Source organism: Sminthopsis crassicaudata, chromosome 2, assembly GCF_048593235.1.
Source record: "Sminthopsis crassicaudata isolate SCR6 chromosome 2, ASM4859323v1, whole genome shotgun sequence".
In the NCBI taxonomy this organism is placed as follows: domain Eukaryota; kingdom Metazoa; phylum Chordata; class Mammalia; order Dasyuromorphia; family Dasyuridae; genus Sminthopsis; species Sminthopsis crassicaudata.
The window spans coordinates 343,886,289-343,908,435 of NC_133618.1; the positions used below are offsets into that span (position 1 = coordinate 343,886,289).

The 22,147-nt window shown below is 34.4% G+C and overlaps 1 protein-coding gene across 1 annotated transcript; it reads left to right on the forward strand.

Annotated features, from left to right (window-relative positions):
• Positions 1-624: 624 nt before the first annotated feature.
• On the forward strand, positions 625-21,726 carry EAPP (E2F associated phosphoprotein). Its single transcript, XM_074290622.1, has 6 exons — positions 625-1,203; positions 4,440-4,621; positions 5,673-5,765; positions 9,901-10,018; positions 14,045-14,155; positions 21,201-21,726. The coding sequence occupies exons 1-6, from the start codon at positions 1,130-1,132 to the stop codon at positions 21,472-21,474; spliced, it is 852 nt and encodes a 283-aa protein (XP_074146723.1). The 5' UTR covers positions 625-1,129; the 3' UTR covers positions 21,475-21,726.
• The last annotated feature ends 421 nt before the right edge of the window (positions 21,727-22,147 follow it).

Sequence of the window (22,147 nt, forward strand, 5' to 3'; positions counted from 1 at the left end):
GTTTTCAGCCCCCATTCTAATGATCTGAAATTCTTTTCTGGGGAGAGACTGAAGGAGATAATAATAGAGAATTTTTGTCTTATTTACAATAATAAGAAAATTCCTGTCTTATTTACAACAGCAGGGAATTCTTGTATTATTGACAGATATCTCCGGAACCTCTTGATAACATCTCTGTGCAAACATTGTTTTGATGACTCTAGTCATCAATGTATGTATATAAGAAAGGCTGAAAAATGAAATATTTGCATTTGGTGTATACCAGCCAATGCCCGTCAACTGACATCCCCCTTTTCAGGCAGTTTGGGTCTTCCTGAAGGCCAAATGCCTGTCTATCCCTTTACTACCAATAAAGACTTTGTTTCCTTTCAGCATTAAGTAGCAAATTCCTTTGCTGCCGAATCCTGCCCTTGGTTACTTTGGGGAAGGAAGGAGAGAGAGAAAAGGAACTGACCCATCTCGGTTTAGACCCTCAGTTTACTCCTCATTATAATGATCACCTGTGAGTGACTTAGCTATTCTCAGCAATACAGTACTCAGGGAGAATTCTGAAGGACTTACGGTAAAAAATGCTATCCACCCACAGATAAGAGTGTGGATGCAGATGGAAGCGTACTTCTTTATGTTGGGGGGGATTTCTTTGGGGGGGTGTCTGTGTTTTATTTAACAAAATGACTAACATGGAAATATATTGTGCATGAGTGCATATGTATGATCTATATTAACGAGGAGGAAAGAAGAAAATCTGGAATTCAAAATTTTTTTAAAAGAACGTTAAAAATTGTTTTCACATGTAATCGGGAAAAAGAAAACACAAACACACACAAAAAATTCCTCTGAGAGTGCTGAAGCTGGAGCTCAACTGCTACTGATTATTACCACACCCCCGTGCCCCATTTTGTGCCACCTCCCCGCCCCAAACTGCCCCGCCCAGAGCACTAGCCTCGTTTCTCTCCGTCCCGGTACTCACTTTCCTCCCCGCCCCTTCCTGAGCTCTACTTGCGCAGGCGCAATAGCAAGGCGACAACGGCGGAAGTGCATCTATCTGCAGCCATTAGAAAATACTTTTGCTACGGTAGTTCCGTGGATTTGTCTACGAGGACAGTTTGTGCTATGGTACCGGCTCGCCATGAACAGGCCTTCTGAAGACGATGACCCTTATGTAGTTGAAGAGCCCAGCGATGAGGAGCCAGCTTTGAGCAGGTAGGCTTGGCGCGGGCCCTGCTCAGGATCTCTGTTCCCGGAGCGGCCCCGAGATAAAGCACAAAGGCAGATGTAGGCTTAAAGTGGGAAAACTATTACGGTTGGAGCCTCGGAAGGGAGAGTGAGTTCTCCCTCCCTGAAGTCTTGAGGTAGAGACTGGGAATAAGATGAACTAGATTGGGGTCTTGGTATGCTTCTTGATGCATTTCCACTGAACCCACGCAAACGAATGGGAGGAGCCTCCTGAGCTTGGAACTTCTCGAAAAACAAAATAAAATAAAACTTAGGGGATAGTTAGTTGGGAGCCAGTTTGCGGGCGCCATGTCAACAAGCATCTAGTATGTGCCTGTCGCCATGCTAAGCGCCGGAGCGCTAAGAGCAAAAGAGTTTATGATCTCGAGGAACTCAGGGTCTGGTGAGAATGAAACTACGCTATACAAGTAAGTTATATACAACATGAACTTGGAGATAATGTTGGAAGGAAGGCGCTAGTATTAAGAGATATTAGAAAAGTCTTATTTTCGTGTGTTCTTTTAGTCTCGAGTAGTATTTTTCCTAATTACATTTAAAAAGTCTTTTAATTAATTTTTAATGTGATTTTGAGTTCCAAATTTTTCTCTTTCTCTCTTTTTTCCTCCTCCCCAAAATAACAAGCAACATGATGTTATATGTGTGCAATCATGTTAAATATATTTCCTAATTAATCATATTGTGAAGAAGAGACAGAACAAAAAGGGAAAAAAACACACACAACCCCCCCCTCTAAAAAAAAAAAAAAGTGAAAACAGTTTGCTTCGATAATTCTTTCTCTGAATGTGGATAGCATTTTTCACCACACGTTTTTTGGAATTGTCTTGGATCATTAAATTGTGGAGAAAGAGTTGCACAATGTTGCTTTTGCTGTGTACAGTGTTCTGGTTCTGCTCACTTCACTTAGCATCAGTTGGCGTACATCTTTCCAGGTTTTAGAAAAGTCTGGCAGAGGATAGAAGCTAGGGCTTGAAAGAAGCCAAGAAGCAGAAATGAGGAAAGAGAACATTAGACACAGGGGACAGACAGTGAAAATGCACGGAATTGGAAAACGAAGTGTCTTGTGAGTGAAAGCAATAAAAGAGCTTGTGTTATTGAATTGTGGAAAATAATGGTGGCAACTAGAAAAATAGACCAGGTTATAGAGTCTTGAATGCCAAATTAGAGGATTTTATATTTGAACTTGAAGGTCACTGGAATCCACTGGAGTTTATTGAAAAGTGGGGGAAGAAATGGGAAACAAAGTGGTATCATGATCCGATTTGTGCTTTTACAAAGATATTTGTCAGCTGAGTCTAGGATGGATTAGTGGGGAGAGACTTGTGACTTTTGTCGGAGTTTGGGCATGAGATGGTTGGGGGTATAAACATTTATATAGTTCATAGTATATGCCAAGTATACAAATACTTACCTTACAAATATTATCTCATCAATCCTGTTGTACTTTCATGCTCCTTTATATGGGCCTTTGGGTGTTAGGGTAGCCACAAGGTCAGTAAGTTGAGGTGAAGAAAACTAGTTGAGACTGATTGAATGAAATTTATAAATAATCCTTCAAATCTCATAGTATCCAAAAATTCAACCAGACTTATGTAAGGAGCTAACAAAGGGCAATATGGTCAAATGATGGAGGCTTATGAATGTAGAGCCTTGCACTTATTTCCAGAATCAGTGGATGCTGTTACAACAAAACTATTAGTTTTGTTGAATTACTTTCCCCACTTTTTTTTTAGCATTTTTGTTTCAAGGGCTGACTCGCTGGATAGATAAGACTGAAGGGATATTGTGTGTGTGTGTGTGTATAAACTAGCATTTATATATGCAGAGAACTTTTTTATATTTTGTCTTACTCAGTTCTAATCAAAGTCCCATCGGTGTTTTACAGATGAAGAAACTAAGACTGAGAAAGTTGAGCCACATACCTAGGTCACCCAACTATTATATGTAGGAGGCTGAATTTGAACTCATATCTTTCTTACTCTCTCCAGTACTTGATCATTGTGCCATTTAGCTGATATAAATATAAAAGACTTCAGAAACAGGTTTTTTGGGGTTTTTTTAAAGAGATTGATTTGTATAGTAGGAATTATACTGTATTTAGAACTAGATCATATGGATTTAAATGTAAGTATTTCATTACTGGCACATCATCATTTACCCTTACTTGTTCTTAACCTCCTCTGAATCTAAAGCACTACTCTGTAAAAGAAATGACACTAGCTGTACTTAACTAGGCTCTTATGAGGCTCAATTAACAAGCAACTAACATGTATGTTATGTTGGGGGCTAAGTGTACAAACACAATGATGAAATAATCCCAGCTCAAGGAGCTTACATTGATGAACTTAAATATGCTTGCACAAATGCTTTGAAAATTGAACTCCTATATAAATAAATGTAAGGGGAAAATAATAAAAAATAAATATATTAGAAATTTCAAGGCCCACTACTTCTATTCTTTAAACCTTCACCACCAAAATTTAGAGACTAAAAATTCAGTCTTTTGCCAAAGCCTGCCTTAAATTATTTGAAAACTCTCTTGAGATGGCTGCCACTCAGTATGTGCCCTTATCTCCTCATACCTGCACTATTGAAGTAGCTTACTGACTGGCATACCCATCACAAATCTTTCTTCATTCCAGTACATCAGCCACCAAAGTGATTTTCCTAACGTGCTAGTCTGACCATTTATTTCATCCCATTAAATTTCAGTAATTTCAACTCACCTTCAGTGTTCAATATAAAAAGTATCTGTTGTTAAAAAGTAAAGACATAATGCCCTTTCCTATTTTTCCAGTCATCTTATACCTTATATCCTCCTGGGTATATTCTTCAGTCCAGTGACACTGGCCTCCTTACTATTTCGCACAATTTTTTGCATTTTCACTGGTGTCCCATATGCTCTTTTTCCTCATTTCCATCTCTTGGCTTCCTTTAGGTCTTTTCTAGAATCCTGATGCCTTCTCTTTGTTGATTATTTCTTATTTATTCTGTATATAACTTTTTTTTTTTTTTTTTTTTTTTACTATTTGTGAGCTTCTTGAAAGCAAGAACTATCTTATACCTTTCTTTTTATTACTACAGACTAAGTACTTAATAAATGCTTATTGACTACATTGTTTCCTTGCCACTATGCCTTTAAAAATTATAAATCTACTATAAAACTGTATACCAGGGTCTGCTAATTGATTATCTTTAAATTTTAGTTCTGAAGATGAAGTAGATGTACTTTTACATGGCACTCCTGACCAAAAACGAAAACTTATCAGAGAATGTCTTACTGGTGAAAGTGAATCATCCAGTGAAGATGAATTTGAAAAAGAAATGGAAGCTGAATTAAATTCTACTATAAAAACAATGGAAGATAAATTGTCATCACTAGAAACAGGTAAATCTGCAACTATATATATATATATATATATATACTTAATTTTATTTTATTTAGAATTTTTTTCACAGTATATATGCATGAGTAATTTTTTTTTTTATTTATAATATTATCCCTTGTATTCATTTTTCCAAATTATCCCCCCCTCCCTCCATTCCCTCCATTCCCTCCCCCCGATGGCAGGCAATCCCATACATTTTACATGTGTTACAATAAAACCTAGATACAATATATGTGTGTAAATACCACTTTCTTGTTGCATATTAAGTATTAGATTCCGAAGGCATAAGTAACCTGGGTAGATAGACAGTAGTGCTAACAATTTACATTCACTTCCCAGTGTTCCATCTCTGGGTGTAGTTATTTCTGTCCATCATTGATCAACTGGAAGTGTGCAACTCAATATTTTAAGCTTAGTTTATTCTAAACTAGTTTAAAGAGCAGACTCACATTTTCTTTTTCCCAGAGACTTAGCTGAGGTTTGTATCATTACCACAGAAGTTGTACTTGTCTTGTTGCCAGGATACAAGTGATATTTACTTTTATGATATTATTTGTGTTGGAAGAGGAATGAGATGATATTGTGAAGAGGAAAAAAGAAATACATTTAGGATTAGGCACTTGCATAAGGAAGATTTGAAGATTTATTGTATTTGATTTCCTTCTTGTTCCCCTGATTGAAATTTGTTCTCCATTTTGCATCGTCCTTGAAAAACAAGTACTTTTTTCTTTTCTTTTTTGAGTTAATAACAGTAAATAGTCTTGTGAATTCTGATAGTTACCCTGTAACATTGACCCAAATTGGACCATAGGGGTATCATGTTGTTACTAAATTCTTGGATAAAGTGTGGTTATATTCCAGACAAATATCAAGTTCATTAGGTATCAAGATCTTATTTGTTTTAGAGGAAGAGTTTATAGGATGCTTTTTTTTCCTATTTTTTACAAGTTATATGATGGGATTGTTCTTTGAATGTTGGATAAATCCATCTGTTGCAATGTATATGTGGGTGTTTTTTATCATTTGGCTTTTCATTATTTTTAAAAACAGGTTCTTCCCTAGGAACTGGAAAAATTTCAATGGTTCTGCCAAATTATTATAATGACATATATTTTGATTCTGATTCTGAAGATGAAGATACAGGTAAGGATTGTATAGTACTCTTCAAGAAGGTTTATATTTTTTTCCTTTAAAAAAAAAAAAAGGTTAGCCAATTAGTATTGTCTGATTTTAATTTAAGTAAGCTGCAACAAATTTGCATTTAGGGCAACTAATTGTCACAGTGGATAGAGTACCTGACCTGGAGTCAAGAACACTTTTCAAATCTGGCCTCAGATAACTTAACTACCTTGCCACTCTGGGCTTCATCCTTTTTGCTTTAGTTTTCTCAATTGTGAAATGATCTAGAGAAGGAAATGGCAAAGTACTTTAGTATCTTTGCCAAGAAAATCCCAAATGGGGTCAAGAAGAGTTGACTACTGCTAATGATGACTGAACAAAAGACATTTGCAAAGATAAAGGCCATATGAATGATTCTGGGAAGATGGTGGAGTAGGTTAGTAAATTTCAAACTTTGCTAATTTCCCCCACAAAGAGAACAAATTTACGCCTCAGGGTAAACATAGACTGATGAAAAATCTAGAAGACTTGAGGCATAACTGGGGCCCTCCTGATACAACCTGAGAAGAGTTGAACAAATCCCTTGGGCTGGGGATTAACCTGACCAAAAAGGAACCAGTACCTGGTGAGTGGAGAGAGAGTGGCCAGCGATACTGCTAGTTGTGGGCACTTGGGAGAGGGTAGAGCTCTTGATTTTGGGTTCCTGGTCAGAGTGGAGAGCTGAAGGAAAGCTTAAGGAACTATCCCCTCACCCCATGATTAAAGGTGCTTACACTAATCTCTATTATTTAAAAAAAAAAAAAAAAAACCAAAAACTGAATCCATAAAGAAGAAAGCCCCATCATAGAAACTTACTATGGGAACAGGGAAGACCAGGGTTCATGTTCAGAAAAGGATACCTTAGTTTAAAAAAAAAAAAAAAAAAGCTTCTACCCCCCAAAAAATGGGAAATGGCTTCTTGCCCAGAGAGAATTTATAGACTATAACTTAAAAATAAATTTAAAAATCAAATTAGAGATAGTGAGGAAAAACTCTTAAAAATAAATAAATAAAAACCATCCAAGGAAAACAAGAAGCTTATGAAAAAAAAAATTAACCAACTAGAAAAGAAGGTACAGAGTCTCAAAGATGACAATAATTCTTTGAAAATTAAAATAGGGCAAGGAGAAGCCTGTGAAGCTATGAAAACTATGAGAGACCAAGAAATAACAAAACATTATAAAGAATGAGAAAATAGAACAGAATGTAAAACATAAGGAAAAAAAAATGACAAATCAGGAAAGTAGATCAAGAAGAGAAAACATAATAATTGGGATTGCCAGAAAGTTGTGACCAAAAAAAGAGAACCTTTACACAATGATGCAGTATATTGCCCTGGAATGATAGAATATGAGGGAAAAGTACAAATAGAAAAAAATCTGCCCATCACCACCTCAAAGAGATCCTTTGAAGAAAATATGGGAACATTATTGCCAAATTTCAAAGCCCTCAGATCAAAGAGAAAATTTTTCAAGAAATAAGAAAAAAACAATTCAAATATTCTGGAGCTACAATTAAAATTGTATGAGAACTTATCAGCAGCTACAATAAAAGACTACCAAAAAAATCCTGGAATGGTATCTACTGACAATCAAAGGAACTAGGTCTGTGGACAAAAATATCATGTCCAGTAAAATTTTCTATAATTTTGAATGAGAAAAAAAAAGGATATTTAATGAACTTGCAGATTTTCAGGACTTTTAACCAAACCTGAACTTAACTGAAAATTTAGCACATAAGAGTGAATTTGAAAGGTTACTCTCATATTAGTTTAACATGGAAAAAACTATTTAAACATGGACAAATTGTTTATATTTTTTTACCTGGGAAAATGTATGTTATATTTTTAAGATTCACTTCAACAGTAGGTAACTTAAAAGAAAGATTGGCAGAGTCAAGGTAAAAATAGCAGTCATGTTATGGGAAAGCAAAGGATGAGGGAAGAAGACAAACAAGATGGGATCCTTGGGTGGGGGGAGGTTAAGTAATAGCAAGAGAAGTTATGGAGCAGAAATTAATTAGGGATAGGAAAGATGTATATGTATGAGGGGTGTGTGTGTGTATGTATTTACATACGTATGAATATATAAATTTATCTTAACGATAGTTTGCTTGCAGTTGTGAAAGGGGGAAAAAGAATAAAGTAAATAAAATGCACAGCAGAGAACCAAAGAACAGTTTATAAGGAAGTAAAGAAAAAATGGACATCCATGAATATAATTTCTTCTACTAATTTAGATACTTTCTTGATCTGGTAATTTGTTATGTATTTTGAATCTTCCCTCATGTTCTGCTGGGCATATGACAATGTTCTCTTTTGTTTTGTATTCTTTTGTTTTTCTTTTTTTTTTTTAATAGTTTTTTTTTTTTTTTTTTAAGATAAAGGAGATAAAAGTATTTATATTGTTTCAATCTATAGTTTCATCCTTCCTATTTGGTCAGATTTTATAGCCATCAACTTCTCTTACCAGCTTCTTTTTCTCCTAACTAGATTTTTATGATAGATAATTGAGAGGCAAGCATGATGAAGTACTCTAATTTTAGTGCTTTCCCCCCTCCAATTACATGTAAAAATAATTTTAAACACTTTTAAATTCTATTCATCCTTCCTTCTTTTTCTCCTCCTTTTTCCCTCCCTGAAGTGGTAAACAATGATATAGGTCATAAATAATGCAATTATATAAAACATTTCCATATCTAACTTCAGTTTTTAAAAATAATAATAGCTTATTATTCAGAATACATGCAAAGATAATTTTCAACGTTCATCTTTGTAAAATCTTGTTTTCTAAATTTTTCCTTTTTATCTGCCCCCTACCCTAGACAGCAAGTAAATCCAGTGTTGTTTAAACATGTGTATTTCTTCTAAACATATTTCCACATTTATCATGTCTAATCTCAGTTTTTAAAGACATTTAGGTAATTACTTTAAAATAATATCTGAAGAACTCATATGATGAAAAAATAAAATTTACTGTTCTAATTAATTGTATAAGTGTTTACTATATTAGGTATACATTTTAAAGGAAAATGGTTGAATTAATTCCCATTTTATTATTTACAGATCAAACTAAAAATTTTCAGTTTTATATTCTAAAATTATTTCCATTACAAACTTACTTGTCAACAAAAGTTAACAAAATAAACATTTTTTAAAAAGAGGTAACATTTCTTGCTAAAGTAGACCTTTATAAACAACAAATAAACAAAGTAACTTTACTTCTTTATTTACCTTAGCCTTTAGTCCTATTTTCTTTCTTTCTTTCTTTTACTCAGTACCATTTCATATTCTATTTTTCCTCATATGTTTCACATTTATCATTTTTATGATACCATAATTTTCTTTTTCACTGTACAATTCAGCCATTCTCTAGTTATTAGGCATAGAGTTTATTTATAGTATTTTGTTAATAAAGTTAGAGCAGTGGTGAATATTTTTATACAGATAGCGCTATTAAGGTTTTTAAAATTATATTTCTGGTTTAACAGTGAAATGAATGGATCAAATTTTATTTTACATTTCAAAATATATATATATGTATATATATATGTATATATATATATATACATATATATATATACATATATATATGTAATATACAACTTAAGGAAACTCTGGGTCCAGAGAAATAAAGTAATTTGCCTAAAATGTCATCTTGGGTGAGTAACTCGGCATTTAAAACATTAGTTACTTTTTTGGGGAAAGTTTTTATGTTGGCATGTGGATTTATTCCCTGTTACCATGATTGTAAATATCTTTATTAGTTGAATTAAATACTTGATACTATGCCAGACTCAGAGGGAAGATGTCTTTTTTCCTTCTTCTTCTTCTTTTTTTTTTTTTTGACTGAGGCAGTAGGGGTTAAGTGACTTACCCAGGGTCACACAGCCAGGAAGTGTTAAGAGTCTGGGGTCAGATGTGAACTCAGTTCCTCCTGACTTCAGGGCTGATACTTTATCCACTACACTACTCTCTTCTCCTTTTTGTTCATTTTTAAGGAAAATTTTCCCATTAACAGGGAAATTTTTTTTTTTTAATTATTATAGAAAATCCTTCATTCTATGTTAAAAAGACATGACTATTTTAAATGGTTTTAAGGTACTTCCTTTACACTTTCAGAAATATCACAAGTGAACAAGAAGAAAAAACAGTATCGGATTCCAACAAATGATGAATTATTATATGATCCTGAAAAAGACAATAAAGATCAGGCCTGGGTAGATGCACGAAGAAGAGGGTAAGAATTTTAATGAAAAAAAGATATTGTGTTAGAACGCTGAAAGAGAAATTCAAAATAGTCAGCTAAATGCCTTAAGATCATTGGAAATTAAAAGTGCATTTTTATGCTGTTTGAATGAAATTTGTTTTTAAAATAAATGGTTGATGTTACTGATTTTAGTCCAGTGTGATTCATAATATGTTATTTATCTCACATATGTAATATACAACCTAAATTAATCTAGACTTAATCACTTATATTAGGCAAATTGTTGTTTTCTAGTTGTAGTTTTGTTTCCTAATGTCTTTATGCTTCCCTTTGAATGTCCAAATTTCCCCACTGTGCCCTCTGATTTATTTGACTCCTCCTTCAACCCCCAATATATTGTCATTTGTCAAATTATACTAACTCTGTGTCCCCAACATTTCTTAAATTTATCTTTTCCTCTTCATTTTATAGTAAAGTCTAGTTCCTTTTGCCTCAGCTGTGGTCATCTAATCTTTTCCTTTGATTTGTCATTTCCACAAAATGTACACATTTTTTGTGTACAATTCTGATCACGTTATTACTCACTTCAGTACTCTCTAGTGGCTTCCTTTTCCCTACCAATTAGAGATCACATTCTCTCGTATTCTAACATTCACCTTCTGTACCATCTTTTTGCAAGAAAACAATCCTGACACTTCTTCTGATTGGAGTGTGGAGGGCAGAGATCAGAAAGCTCTTCCCAGATCCTTTGCTGAGGGAGGATGCCCAGGTCAGCCATCTCTTTATTTCCTACCTGAGTATACATCTGTACTCATGCCCCAAACCAGATTATTTTTCCCCCCCTTTTCACCCCACTGTTCAGCTTTTTTATGTGTTGTCTTTCCTCATTAGATTGGGAGCTTCTTGAGAACAGGATCTCTCTTTTGCCTTTTTTTTTTGTATTCCCAGCACTTAGCTTAATGCCTGGACACACACAAAATACCTAATAAATGTTTATTATATGACATTGAGTGGACTTTCACAATGTAACTCCTGTGTGTTTTTTAAGCCTTAGCTCACACTGCTTACTTTCATACCCATCCTTTCCTAAAGTTTCCTATGTTCTTATCCTGGTTCTTTTATGTCTGGCTCCTTCTTGTCTTCTTATATTTTCTTTCCAATCTACTTTTCAACTTAAGTGACACTGCCCTTCTTGCTGTTTTTGACATACTTCATCTCCCTACTCTTAAGCATTTTCGGTAGCTGTCCTTTAATGCCTGGTATTCTCTCCCTCCTCATCTTTGCCTTTTAGCTTTCATGACATCCTTCAAGTCTCAGTTAAAGTCTTTTTTTATTTTTTAATTAATTTTTATAATTATAACATTTTCTTTGACAGTACATATGTATAGGTAGTTTTTTGTTTTGGTTTGGTTTTTTTTACAACATTATTCCTAGTACTCCCTTCTGTTGTGAGTTTTTCCCCTCCTTCCCTTCACCCCCTCCCCTAGATGGCAGGCATTCCCATACATATTAAATATCTTATAGTATATCTTAGGTACAATATATATGTGCAGAACCAAATTTTGTTGTTGTTGTTGCAAAGGAAGGATTGTATTCGCAAGGTATCAGTTAAAGTCTTAAATTATATAAAAAGCCTTTTCCAATCCTTCTTATTTTTAGTATTTTCCCTCTGAGACTAATTCTAATTTATCCTTGTCTATGTATTTTGTTTGTATAAAGTTGTTTATATGTTATCTCCTTCATTAGACTATGACTTCTTGAGAACAATGCCTTTTTTTGGCCTTTCTTTGAATTCTCAGTACTTAGTACAGTGCCTAACACATAATAGGAGCTTAATAAATTCTAGTTAAGTTGACTTAAAAAACTTTTCCCCTCCCAACTATTTCTGCCTACTAATATATACGAAGTACTAGGGACTGTGCTAATTACTGGGATGCAGTAGTGGAAAGGAGAAATTAAGGAGACATATGCTACATCTTTGTCATAAAAGATTTTCTGAACAGAGTCCAAATGGAAGAGAGATTCCATTTTAATAATAAATTCCTGCTTATACTTGGCATGGTGCTGCTTTCATCAAGCTCTAGAACACCACAGCACCATCTATTGTTATTCCAGAATTTGGTTTAAAAATTCATTGGAGAAAATAAATAGATGGAGAATTTATATTGCCCAAAGTATTACATACAATTGGATAATCAATTAAAGCTAGTAGGCACACTTAATAAAGAGTTAAGTGGTACAGTGTATAAAATACCAGCCCTGGAGTCAGGAAGATCTGCATTAAAAACCAGCTTTAAATACTTATTATTTCTGTCATCCAAGTCATTTAACTCCTATTTACCTCATTTATAAAATGGGATCACTCTGGAGAAGACAGTGGTAAACTACTCCAGTATCTTTGCCAAGAAAACCCCCTGAACAAAGTCCATAGAATCAGATACACATGAACAAGAAAACACAATGAATGGAATATAGGACTTAGAATCTGGAAGATCTGAGTTCAGATAATATCTAAGTTACTTAGCTATCTGAACCTGAGCAAGTCCCTTAATCCTCTCTTAGCCTCATCTATTAAATAAGAATAATAATAGCACTTACCTCACAGGATTGTTGTGAGGATCAAATGAAGATAGCATATGTAAAGTACTTGGCAAATTCTAAAGTACTATGTCAGTGCTTGCTCTCATCATCATCCTCATCTTAAATGATAATAATTGATTAAATCTATCTTGGAACTAACATTAAATATGAAGCATAGTAGATTGGATAGTGTTTAAAGAATTTCTTGTGCTTTCTATTTTTCTCAAGATAATCTCTCCCTTCCTTCAACCTCTTCTTATTGGGTTAAGGGCATTGTGCTAATGGTTTCCTTAATGAAGGAAACTTCTAGTAAGGAGACTCTTCTATTAATGAAAATCAGTTGTTCTGCAATTTATCATCTTAAAAATCAGAACCTAAGAATTCTGAGATTGACATAATTTTGTGATAACATTTATTCAGAGTAAGATGCAACACTATGACTTTTGAGAAGTCAAAATATTGAATGATCCACTTGAAAATTTAGGAGAATAACATGGTGGGGCTAACCAGTCTCTTAAAGAAATGTTAATGTTAGCATAATAGATAGCTCTCCTCAGTGCAAAGTGATCCTCAATTCCCAGGACATAAGAAGTATATAAAATGAGAATACTTAGAGGGATTGTAAACTTTACAAGTGAAGAGTTGCATTAATAAGATTACAGATTCTTTAAAATTTTGGATAATTTTTGTGAAAAATTGTAAGAACATTACTGGCTAACATTTTTAACTTTCTGGAGTTTATGCTATACTAGCATATGTTAGTTTCATAAATGTTTCATAGACATAAGATATTGTATAGTAAGATATTTCATTTTAAACCACGTTTTGTATTTGCTCCTGAAGGCAGTAGTGAATTACTTCACTGGCTAAATAGGGAGTGGATGAGCATTCATTTGAAGCCATTTAGACCCACTAACAGGCTATTATAATAATCAAAGCCTGAGGTAATGAGGGCCTGCAATTGAATAGTGGTCTTGTCAGAAAAGAGAAGGGTTTGTGTTTGAGCAATGTTGTAAAGGTGAGATTGACCAGCTTTGGCCACAGTTAAGATATGGAATGTGAGGGAAAATGAGGAATCCAGGATGACTTACTAGGGCAAAAGAGATAGGGTAACAGCAGATAGAAAAATTGAGTGATGATTTTTTTCAGGATATGGAGAAATGGGCCATATTTGTAGGCAATAGGAAACAAACTATTAGCGAGGGAGAGATTGAAAATAAATAGAAAAAAGTGAGTGGGCAAAGGAGACAGAAAAGGGATGAAATGTGATCCTTTGAATAGAGATTAACCTTGGTAAGGAGTAAGCCCATTTCATCATGTGAAACCCATAAAGGAGGAGAAAGTGACAGAAGATAAGTTAGAGCTTCCATGAGGGAAGTCATTATATTTTGTATGTTTTCATTTAATATAAATTTGGTTTGTAACAGTATATTTTTAATATTACAATACATTTTTTAAAACTTTATTCTCCAATAGATACCATTGTTTGGGAATGAAACTCTCTCATCAACAACAAGCTGTTCCAAATAGTGATGCTGTCTTGAATTGCCCTGCCTGCATGACTACACTGTGCCTTGACTGCCAACGGTAATGAATAAAGAGTTTGAAAATGTTGGTGGATTTTATGTTTAAGCTGAATTAAGCTCTGTGTCTTATCTGGAGTTAGGAAGACCTAACTTCAGATTTGGCTTCAGAGTCTTACAGTTGTGTGACTCTGGTCAAATCACTTAATCTTGTTTGCCTCAGTTTTTTCTTTTGTATAATGAACTAGAGAAGAAAATGGCAAACCACTCCAGTATCTTTGCCAAGAAAACCCCAGGTGGTGTTGTATAGAGTCAGATATAAGTGAAATTACTGAATAACAAAAGAGCTTTATATTTAAGTAAATTCAATTTAGATTTTCAAAAATTCCTCGAAGACAGAGACATTTTATGCAAACTTCTTTTAAAAATAAATAATAAATATTAGATGAATATTTAATAATATTTCATGGATGATAAATAAAATTTAAATAAATTTATAATGAATGAGAAAATAATAAACTTAAATATTTTTAATGTGTTCCTCTCTTTCAATCCCTTACAACAAATAGTAAATACAAGGGACAGGAAAAAAACAAAAAACAAAAAACAGTTCAACAAAACTAATCACCATTTCAAAAAAGTCTTAACATATGAAGTGTTTCCTATCTCTGGATATAGTACTCCATCTCTGCCTTCTCAGTATTTGGGGGAGGTGTCAAGCTTTGTTATAATTTTGTTGCATTCAGTTCAGTTTTGTCAAATTTTTTTCCATTTATGCACTGTATATTTTGTTTTCCTGGCTCTGCCTACTTTGCTTTGCATCAGTTCACGTAGTGATGTTTTCTTTAAGTGTTGTTGATATTACAGAAACTTTTATTGGTTTTGTTTATTCTGCATTACTTAGGGTTTTCTGAAGTCACATCTTTTTTCATTTTTTGCAGCTTAATGATATTCTATTACGTTCACATAAAACAGTTTGTTAATTCATTTTTCAATTGATCAGCATCTCCATAGATTCCTGTCTCAACAGGTAAACAAGTAGAAAGGAAATTAAGAGAGAATAAAAAAAAAGGAAAGGAAAAAAGATATGAAAAGAGAGAAGAGGGATTTTCTTATTAAATGTAATGCAGTTCGATATCAAACTCTGTGTTTCAACAATTACATATTTCAGATAACTATGACATTCATCTTTCCCTCTCCTTCCTCTCTCACTCTTAAGTACTCTTAAATCTCTGTAAAAGAAGTAGCAAGTTTCATTCCCTTCTTTCTCCTTTGTTTCTTTGTCCTCCTTTCTCTTTTTCATCTTAAAATCCTCAGAACAATCCACTGTTTTTCTTAATTTTTTCACTATCCTTTGAAGATACTTTTTTTAATATAGCTTCCTGATATTTATCATTATTATTATTTTGCCTTTCCTAATTTCCATTTTATTTATTTTTTAATTATAACTTTTTATTCAGAACAGAAGTGAGTGCAAGGAATAATGTTGTAAAAAATTATCCATGCAATATGAACAGACAATTCTCAGAGGAAGAAATTGAAACTATATCCACTCACATGAAAGAGTGTTCCAAATCACTACTGATCAGAGAAATGCAAATTAAGACCACTCTGAGATACCACTACACACCTGTCAGATTGGCAAAGATGACAGGAACAAATAATGATGAATGTTGGAGGGGATGTGGGGAAACTGGGACACTAATACATTGCTGGTGGAGTTGCGAAAGAATCCAGCCATTCTGGAGAGCAGTCTGGAATTATGCCCAAAAAGTTATCAAACTGTGCATACCCTTTGACCCAGCAGCGCTACTACTGGGATTATATCCCAAAGAAATACTAAAGAGCGGAAAGAGACATATATGTGCCAAAATGTTTGTGGCAGTTCTTTTTGTAGTAGCTAGAAACTGGAAGATGAATGGATGTCCATCAGTTGGAGAATGGTTGGGTAAATTGTGGTATATGAAGGTTATGGAATATTATTGCTCTGTAAGAAATGACCAGCAGGAGGAATACAGAGAGGCTTGGAGAGACTTAAATCAACTGATGCTGAGTGAAATGAGCAGAACCAGAAGATCACTGTACACTTCAACAACAATACTGTATGAGGATGTATTCTGATGGAAGTGGAAATCTTCAACATAAAGAAGATCCAACTCACTTCCAGTTGATCAATGATGGACAGAGGTAGCTACACCCAGAGAAGAAACACTGGGAAGTGAATGTAAATTGTTAGCACTAATATCTGTCTGCCCAGGTTGCATGTACCTTCGGATTCTAATGTTTATTGTGCAACAAGAAAATGATATTCACACACATGTATTGTACCTAGACTATATTGTAACACATGTAAAATGTACGGGATTGCCTGTCATCGGGGGGAGGGAATAGAGGGAGGGGGGGATAATTTGGAAAAATGAATACAAGGGATAATATTATAAAAATATATATATATAATAAAAAATTTAAAAAAAAAACACTAGAGAGTATAGGAAAAAAAAAATTATCCATGCATATGTACCGTCAATAAAAAGTTATATATATATATATATTTTTTAATTAATTTTATAATTATAACATTTTTTTTGAGAGTGCATATGGAAGGATAATTTTTTACATTATTCCTTGCACTCACTTCTGTTCCGACTTTTCCCTTCCCTCCCTCCACCCCCTCTCCCAGATGGAAGGCAGTCTTATACATGTTAAATATGTTATAGTGTATCTTAGATACAGTATATGTGTGTAGAACTGAACAGTTCTCTTGTTGCACAGGAAGAATTGGATTCAGAAGATAAAAATAACCTGGGAAGAAAAACAAGAACGCAAAGAGTTCACACTCATTTCCCAGTGTTCCTTTTCTGGGTGTAGCTGATTCTGTCCCATCGTTGATCAATTGGAACTGAATTAGATCTTCTCTTTATTGAAGATATCCACTTCCATCAGAATACATCCTCATAATAGTATTGTTGTTGAAGTATATAATGATCTCTTGGTTCTGCTCATTTTCCTCAGCATTAGTTCATGTAAGTCTTTCCAAGCCTCTCTGTATTCATCTTGATGGTCATTTCTTACAGAATAATAACATTCCATAACATTCATATATCACAATTTACCCAACCATTCTCTAATTGATGGGCATCCAATCATTTTCTAGTTTCTAGCCACTACAAATAGGGCTGCCACAAATATTTTGGCACATACAGGTCCCTTTCCCTTTTTTGTATGTCTTTGGGAATATAAGCCCAGTAGTAACACTGCAGAGTTTGATTACTTTTGGGCATAATTCCAGATTGCTGTCCAGAATGGTTGGATTCCTTCACAACTCCACCAACAATGCATCAGAACTGATGCTGAGGGAAATGAGCAGGACCAGGAGATCATTATATACTTCAACAACAATACTATATAGTGATCAATTCTGATGGATGTGGCCCTCTTCAACAATGAGATGAACCAAATCAGTTCCAATAGAGCAGTAATGAATTAAACCAGCTACACCCAGAGAAAGAACTCTGGGAGATGACTATGAATCACTACATAGAATTCCCAATCCCTCTATTTTTGTCCGCTTGTATTTTTGATTTCCTTCACAGGTTAATTGTACACTACTTCAAAGTCAGATTCTTTTTGTATAGCAAAATAACTGTATGGACATGTATACATATATTGCATTTAATTTATACTTTAACATATTTAACATGTATTGGTCAACCTGCCATATCGGGGAGAAGGGGAAAAGTTGCAACTGTCAATGCTGAAAAATTACCTATGCATATATCTTGTAAATAAAAAGCTGTAATTAAAAAAAAAAAAAAAGTATCCTTAGTACATATGTCCTGATCCGTATTTCTAAGTGAAGGGATTATAAATTCCTTCCTTCAGACCAAGAAAGGTTATCTTGTCCAAGCAAAGTTGTTGGCTGTAGGATTAGTGCTGATGAATTGACCTCTCAGGTTTTCTCAGTAATGGTGAGGGTACCAGTTCCATTGGTGGTCTCTTCAGTGGTTTTTCCATCCAGTGGTCATTAGGCCAAAGGAACCAAAGTTCTGGGTTAATCTGTCAGACTGCACATCACCATCATATGGTAAATCATAATTCTTAGGGGTCCAGACAAAATTACCTAAAGACTTGAATCTTAAGCTACCCAATTATCAGTGAGACAGTATTAATACCAAATATTTTTCTTATCAAAAATCTTTCTTATTAAGCTTGTTAAAAATTTTTCCAAAAGATGTTTTTGAAATGATCATTACAGGTCTTGAAAATTGGTGTTCATATATAGAAGGCCACTTCTGAATGACATAATTAAAGCAACTGTGCACAAAATCTGAAATAGACTCATCAGTATTGTGCATGTCTATGCCTGCATCTTCAGCGGGGAATTTGTATGATCCACATTCTTTACATCATTGCCATCCTTTGGAGCAAACACCATCTTGAAAGTCTCCTCTTTATCCACAGTAAAGTTTATCTACACAACTGTGTTATGTTTGGTTCAATCAGGAATTAGATTGGATGGGGAAGGGGGTGTGTTTTCATATAGATGATAGGTTCTCATACTCAGATATTCTTAATAGTCCTATTGAGGTTTTTCTACAACTTCTGTAGCTTGAATTCTTCCATAGAGACATCATCTAGTGTGATAATAGTGCTATGATTATATTGTTACTGAATGTCTAGTACTGAATCAGTACTGGCCTGATTATCTGTCTGGTCATGGTGTGGAAGTCTTATTCAATGTATATGAGCTGTACATCTGTAGGGGTAGGATAAGCTTTTCTTTGATGAACTGTCCTATAATATGCATTAGCCTACCTCCCTCCATCTCCAGTACAAACTTCTCCATTTTGATCCATTTCTCTGCATAGTTGCACTGTGGCTGTCAATGTAGGCTGATGGTTGCCTGGGCCAAAGCCCTGTGGGTTTCTGCTCAGGACTGAAGTGAAAGTTCTGCCAAAGTTGTGCATAACATTTAGGTAACTGTCTATACTAGACACAGCAATAAGAAGTCTTTCTTGTCTCATGGAGTCATTGCTTCTCTTTGATCCATTCAGATGTTCAGGAAGTTTGTTGTTTGGGTATGGTTTTTGTAACCTATTGATTCCTTCCCAATTGTTTCTCCCATAGCTCTCATTGATTTTTTTTTCCTCCAGTGTTTTAGTTGCATTTATTAAAAAAAACATTTTAACTTAAAAATAAAAACAAAACCCCTTGCTTCATAACTCTTCTTGGAATTAGAATTGAATCTGCATTCCATGCTGCAAGCTGCATTTTCCTTTAAGGCTTTGCTTGAGGATGTTTTAGAATCATTGCCTCTATCTCATCTGTCTTTTGAGTAACCTTACCACCATAATAGCTTTTTATAATGGGATCCTTTTTCTGTTTGCTCATTTTTTTCAGCTTATTTCCTTAATTCAGATTTGATATATTAGAACAAGGGTCTTCATACTTCTGGAAAGAAAGTCTGGACTGGTATTTTTGCTTCATTCTTGAGCCACAGAGTATTTTATTACTCTGGGATCTCAAGGACAGCTCATGCTAGAGTCTTATAAGTTTTCAGGATTCCCAAAATGGTCTGATACAGAAACCCATCTTTACCTTTTTTGGTCTTCCAAACCTTTCCTGAAAAGAAATGAAAGTGATCACTTCATACTGTACTCAGAGCAATGTAAAAAGGCCTTTTAATTATTTTTGTCTTCAATTTTGTTCCAATGCTCATTCATATCAATGCTCAAGCTGATGTAATCTAGAGACTGCCTATTAGTCCACTCTTTCGTCATAGACACCCAGGACATTTTGCTACCCATCTACAGTGCTAGGGTTAAGCATTGCCAGTGTTCCACTATGCTGAAGCAGCAGTATTGCTACAAGTGTTGTCACTGATGGAGCATTAGCTCTTTCCCTTTAGCCCCTGCTGGGACCCTCTTATTCAGTTAGGTCATCCCCCGTCCCCCACTTTTTCCACCCCCAATTACTAGGGTTGTGCTACTTGCTGCTAGTATCACAAGTAAGAATGTCATTGTTTCTGGCCAGTAAACTGTGATGATAAGGTCCGTCAGAAATAGTCCTAGAGCTTGTTGTCCTTGTTCATAGAATCTGATATTGGTATTCCCTTCTGCTGTCAATTAACCCTGTTGAATGATTCAGGAGCTAATGATGTCTGAAACTGACAAAGCTGCCACCATTTGCTAAGAATGTATCTCTCAGGCTTGTCTGCCTGTATAACAGGAAAAGAAAGAAAGCAAAAGAGTTGGTTGGGATATGTGTTCTATCACCTTTTTCAAAACATTTTCACTTCTGCAAGGATGGAAGAGGACACCAGTGGTCCAAACTCTTAAGAGGTCTCTAGCCTTTCTCTTAAGAGGAAGTAGGGAGAAAGACAGGAGAGATAGATAGTAGGGAGAGAGAAGTAGAAGAATGGGAACAACTGGGAGAGACAGACTAATGAAGTAGAAAGAGACAGAAAGATACAGGGAGATTCTGAGACTGACTAAAAGAGCAACAGACTAACTGGAAGGGAATTAGAGACTGAGGGGGAGGTAGGGAGCAAAGCGTGATTGGAAGAATCTACCTGTGGAAATAATGGGGAGAGAGAGAATGATGGGGAGAGGGACAGACAGCAAGTAGAGACAGAGATACTGACGAGATTGTGAGAATGAAAGGTTTGGAGGGGACTTAAAAAGGCCAAGGAATTTTAATGGCAAGCAATTAATGCATTTTTTTTGGAATAAAATATATTATGTAACTTCATACTCATTAAAGCACCTTTTCCTTTAGGTGAATGCTGTTTTTAATTCCCATTTTATAGATGTGAAAACTCAGGCTCTGAGAAGTTAAGTACTTTGCTTAGTCTTATATGGCTCATATTTAAGGAAGAATTTCAATTTAGGTCTATTTGGAGACAAGATTATATTATAGTCCCTACCCATCTGTAATAATTGTATTATTTATCTTATAGGATTGTTGCAATATTCAAATGATATAATGTGGGTAAAATTTTGCAAAGTGTCAGTAGGAGTTTTGGTGAGAAGTTTGATACTACTCCAGATTTCATCTTTTTTTAGATAAACATGTTTATGACATTTAATTTCTTTTCCTCTTTCTCTTAGGCATGAATACTACAAAACTCAGTACAGAGCAATGTTTGTGATGAATTGCTCTGTCAACAGAGAGGAGGTTCTAAGATATAAAAGTTCAGTGAATAAGAAGAGAAGATGGGGCCATAAGAAAATGAAGTCTGATGATGAAGATAATTCCACAGTTCAACCAGAGAATGTAGAAGTGTATCACCCAGTAAAATGTACTGAATGTTCAACTGAAGTAGCAGTATTTGATAAGAATGAAATCTTCCATTTCTTCAATGTTTTGGCAAGCCACACATAAAAACACAGTTGATAATTTGCACATTTACTGCTTTATAAAATATAAATATGGAGTATATAGTCCTCTTGCAGTTTTGTAAATTTAAGAAAATCTCATCATTTGAGAAAACATTTTTAATCTTGATAAGAAGTGATTACTAACTTTCAGACTAGTTTGATTGGAAGCTAATTTATTTGGAAGTCACACTGTTTTTTAGCAAGTAGCTTTATGTTTGTTATAGCTATCTGGAATAAACATTTTCTTGGAATTATAGCAGTTATTGTCCTCTACAAAATTATTTTTCCCATGCCCTTTATGTTACTAGTTTTATAGGTTTTGCTAAAATAATGTATCTTTATAGAATCTTTCATAACTTGTGCTTTCTTAGAAAACTTCTTCAGCTAAATTATCAGTAGATCAGTAACAAGTATAGTATCTGAAGGTAGTAAATTTGATTTTTGAAACTATATGATTGACTTGAGAGAGAATCTGTTTATCAGGGTTTTAACAAGTTCGTTCAAATGAACACTTACAATTTATAGATCTTTGTCCACCTTGTGGATTACCACAGGGTTTTTCTGTTATGTTCTTCAGTTGAAATTATAAATTAGCTTTTTGAAATTTACTGATTGGACATCAAAATAGTTTTTATAAAGCATACAATTACCTTGAAAACTCTTCATACCTTCTGTTT

Excerpts from the sequence above, each read along its gene's own strand:
- EAPP (XM_074290622.1), top strand. The coding sequence starts at position 1,130 with ATGAACAGGCCTTCTGAAGACGATGACCCTTATGTAGTTGAAGAGCCC. Across the intron at positions 4,622-5,672 it reads ATTGTCATCACTAGAAACAG|GTTCTTCCCTAGGAACTGGA; the intron begins GTAAATCTGCAA and ends TTTTAAAAACAG. Across the intron at positions 5,766-9,900 it reads TTCTGAAGATGAAGATACAG|AAATATCACAAGTGAACAAG; the intron begins GTAAGGATTGTA and ends TTACACTTTCAG.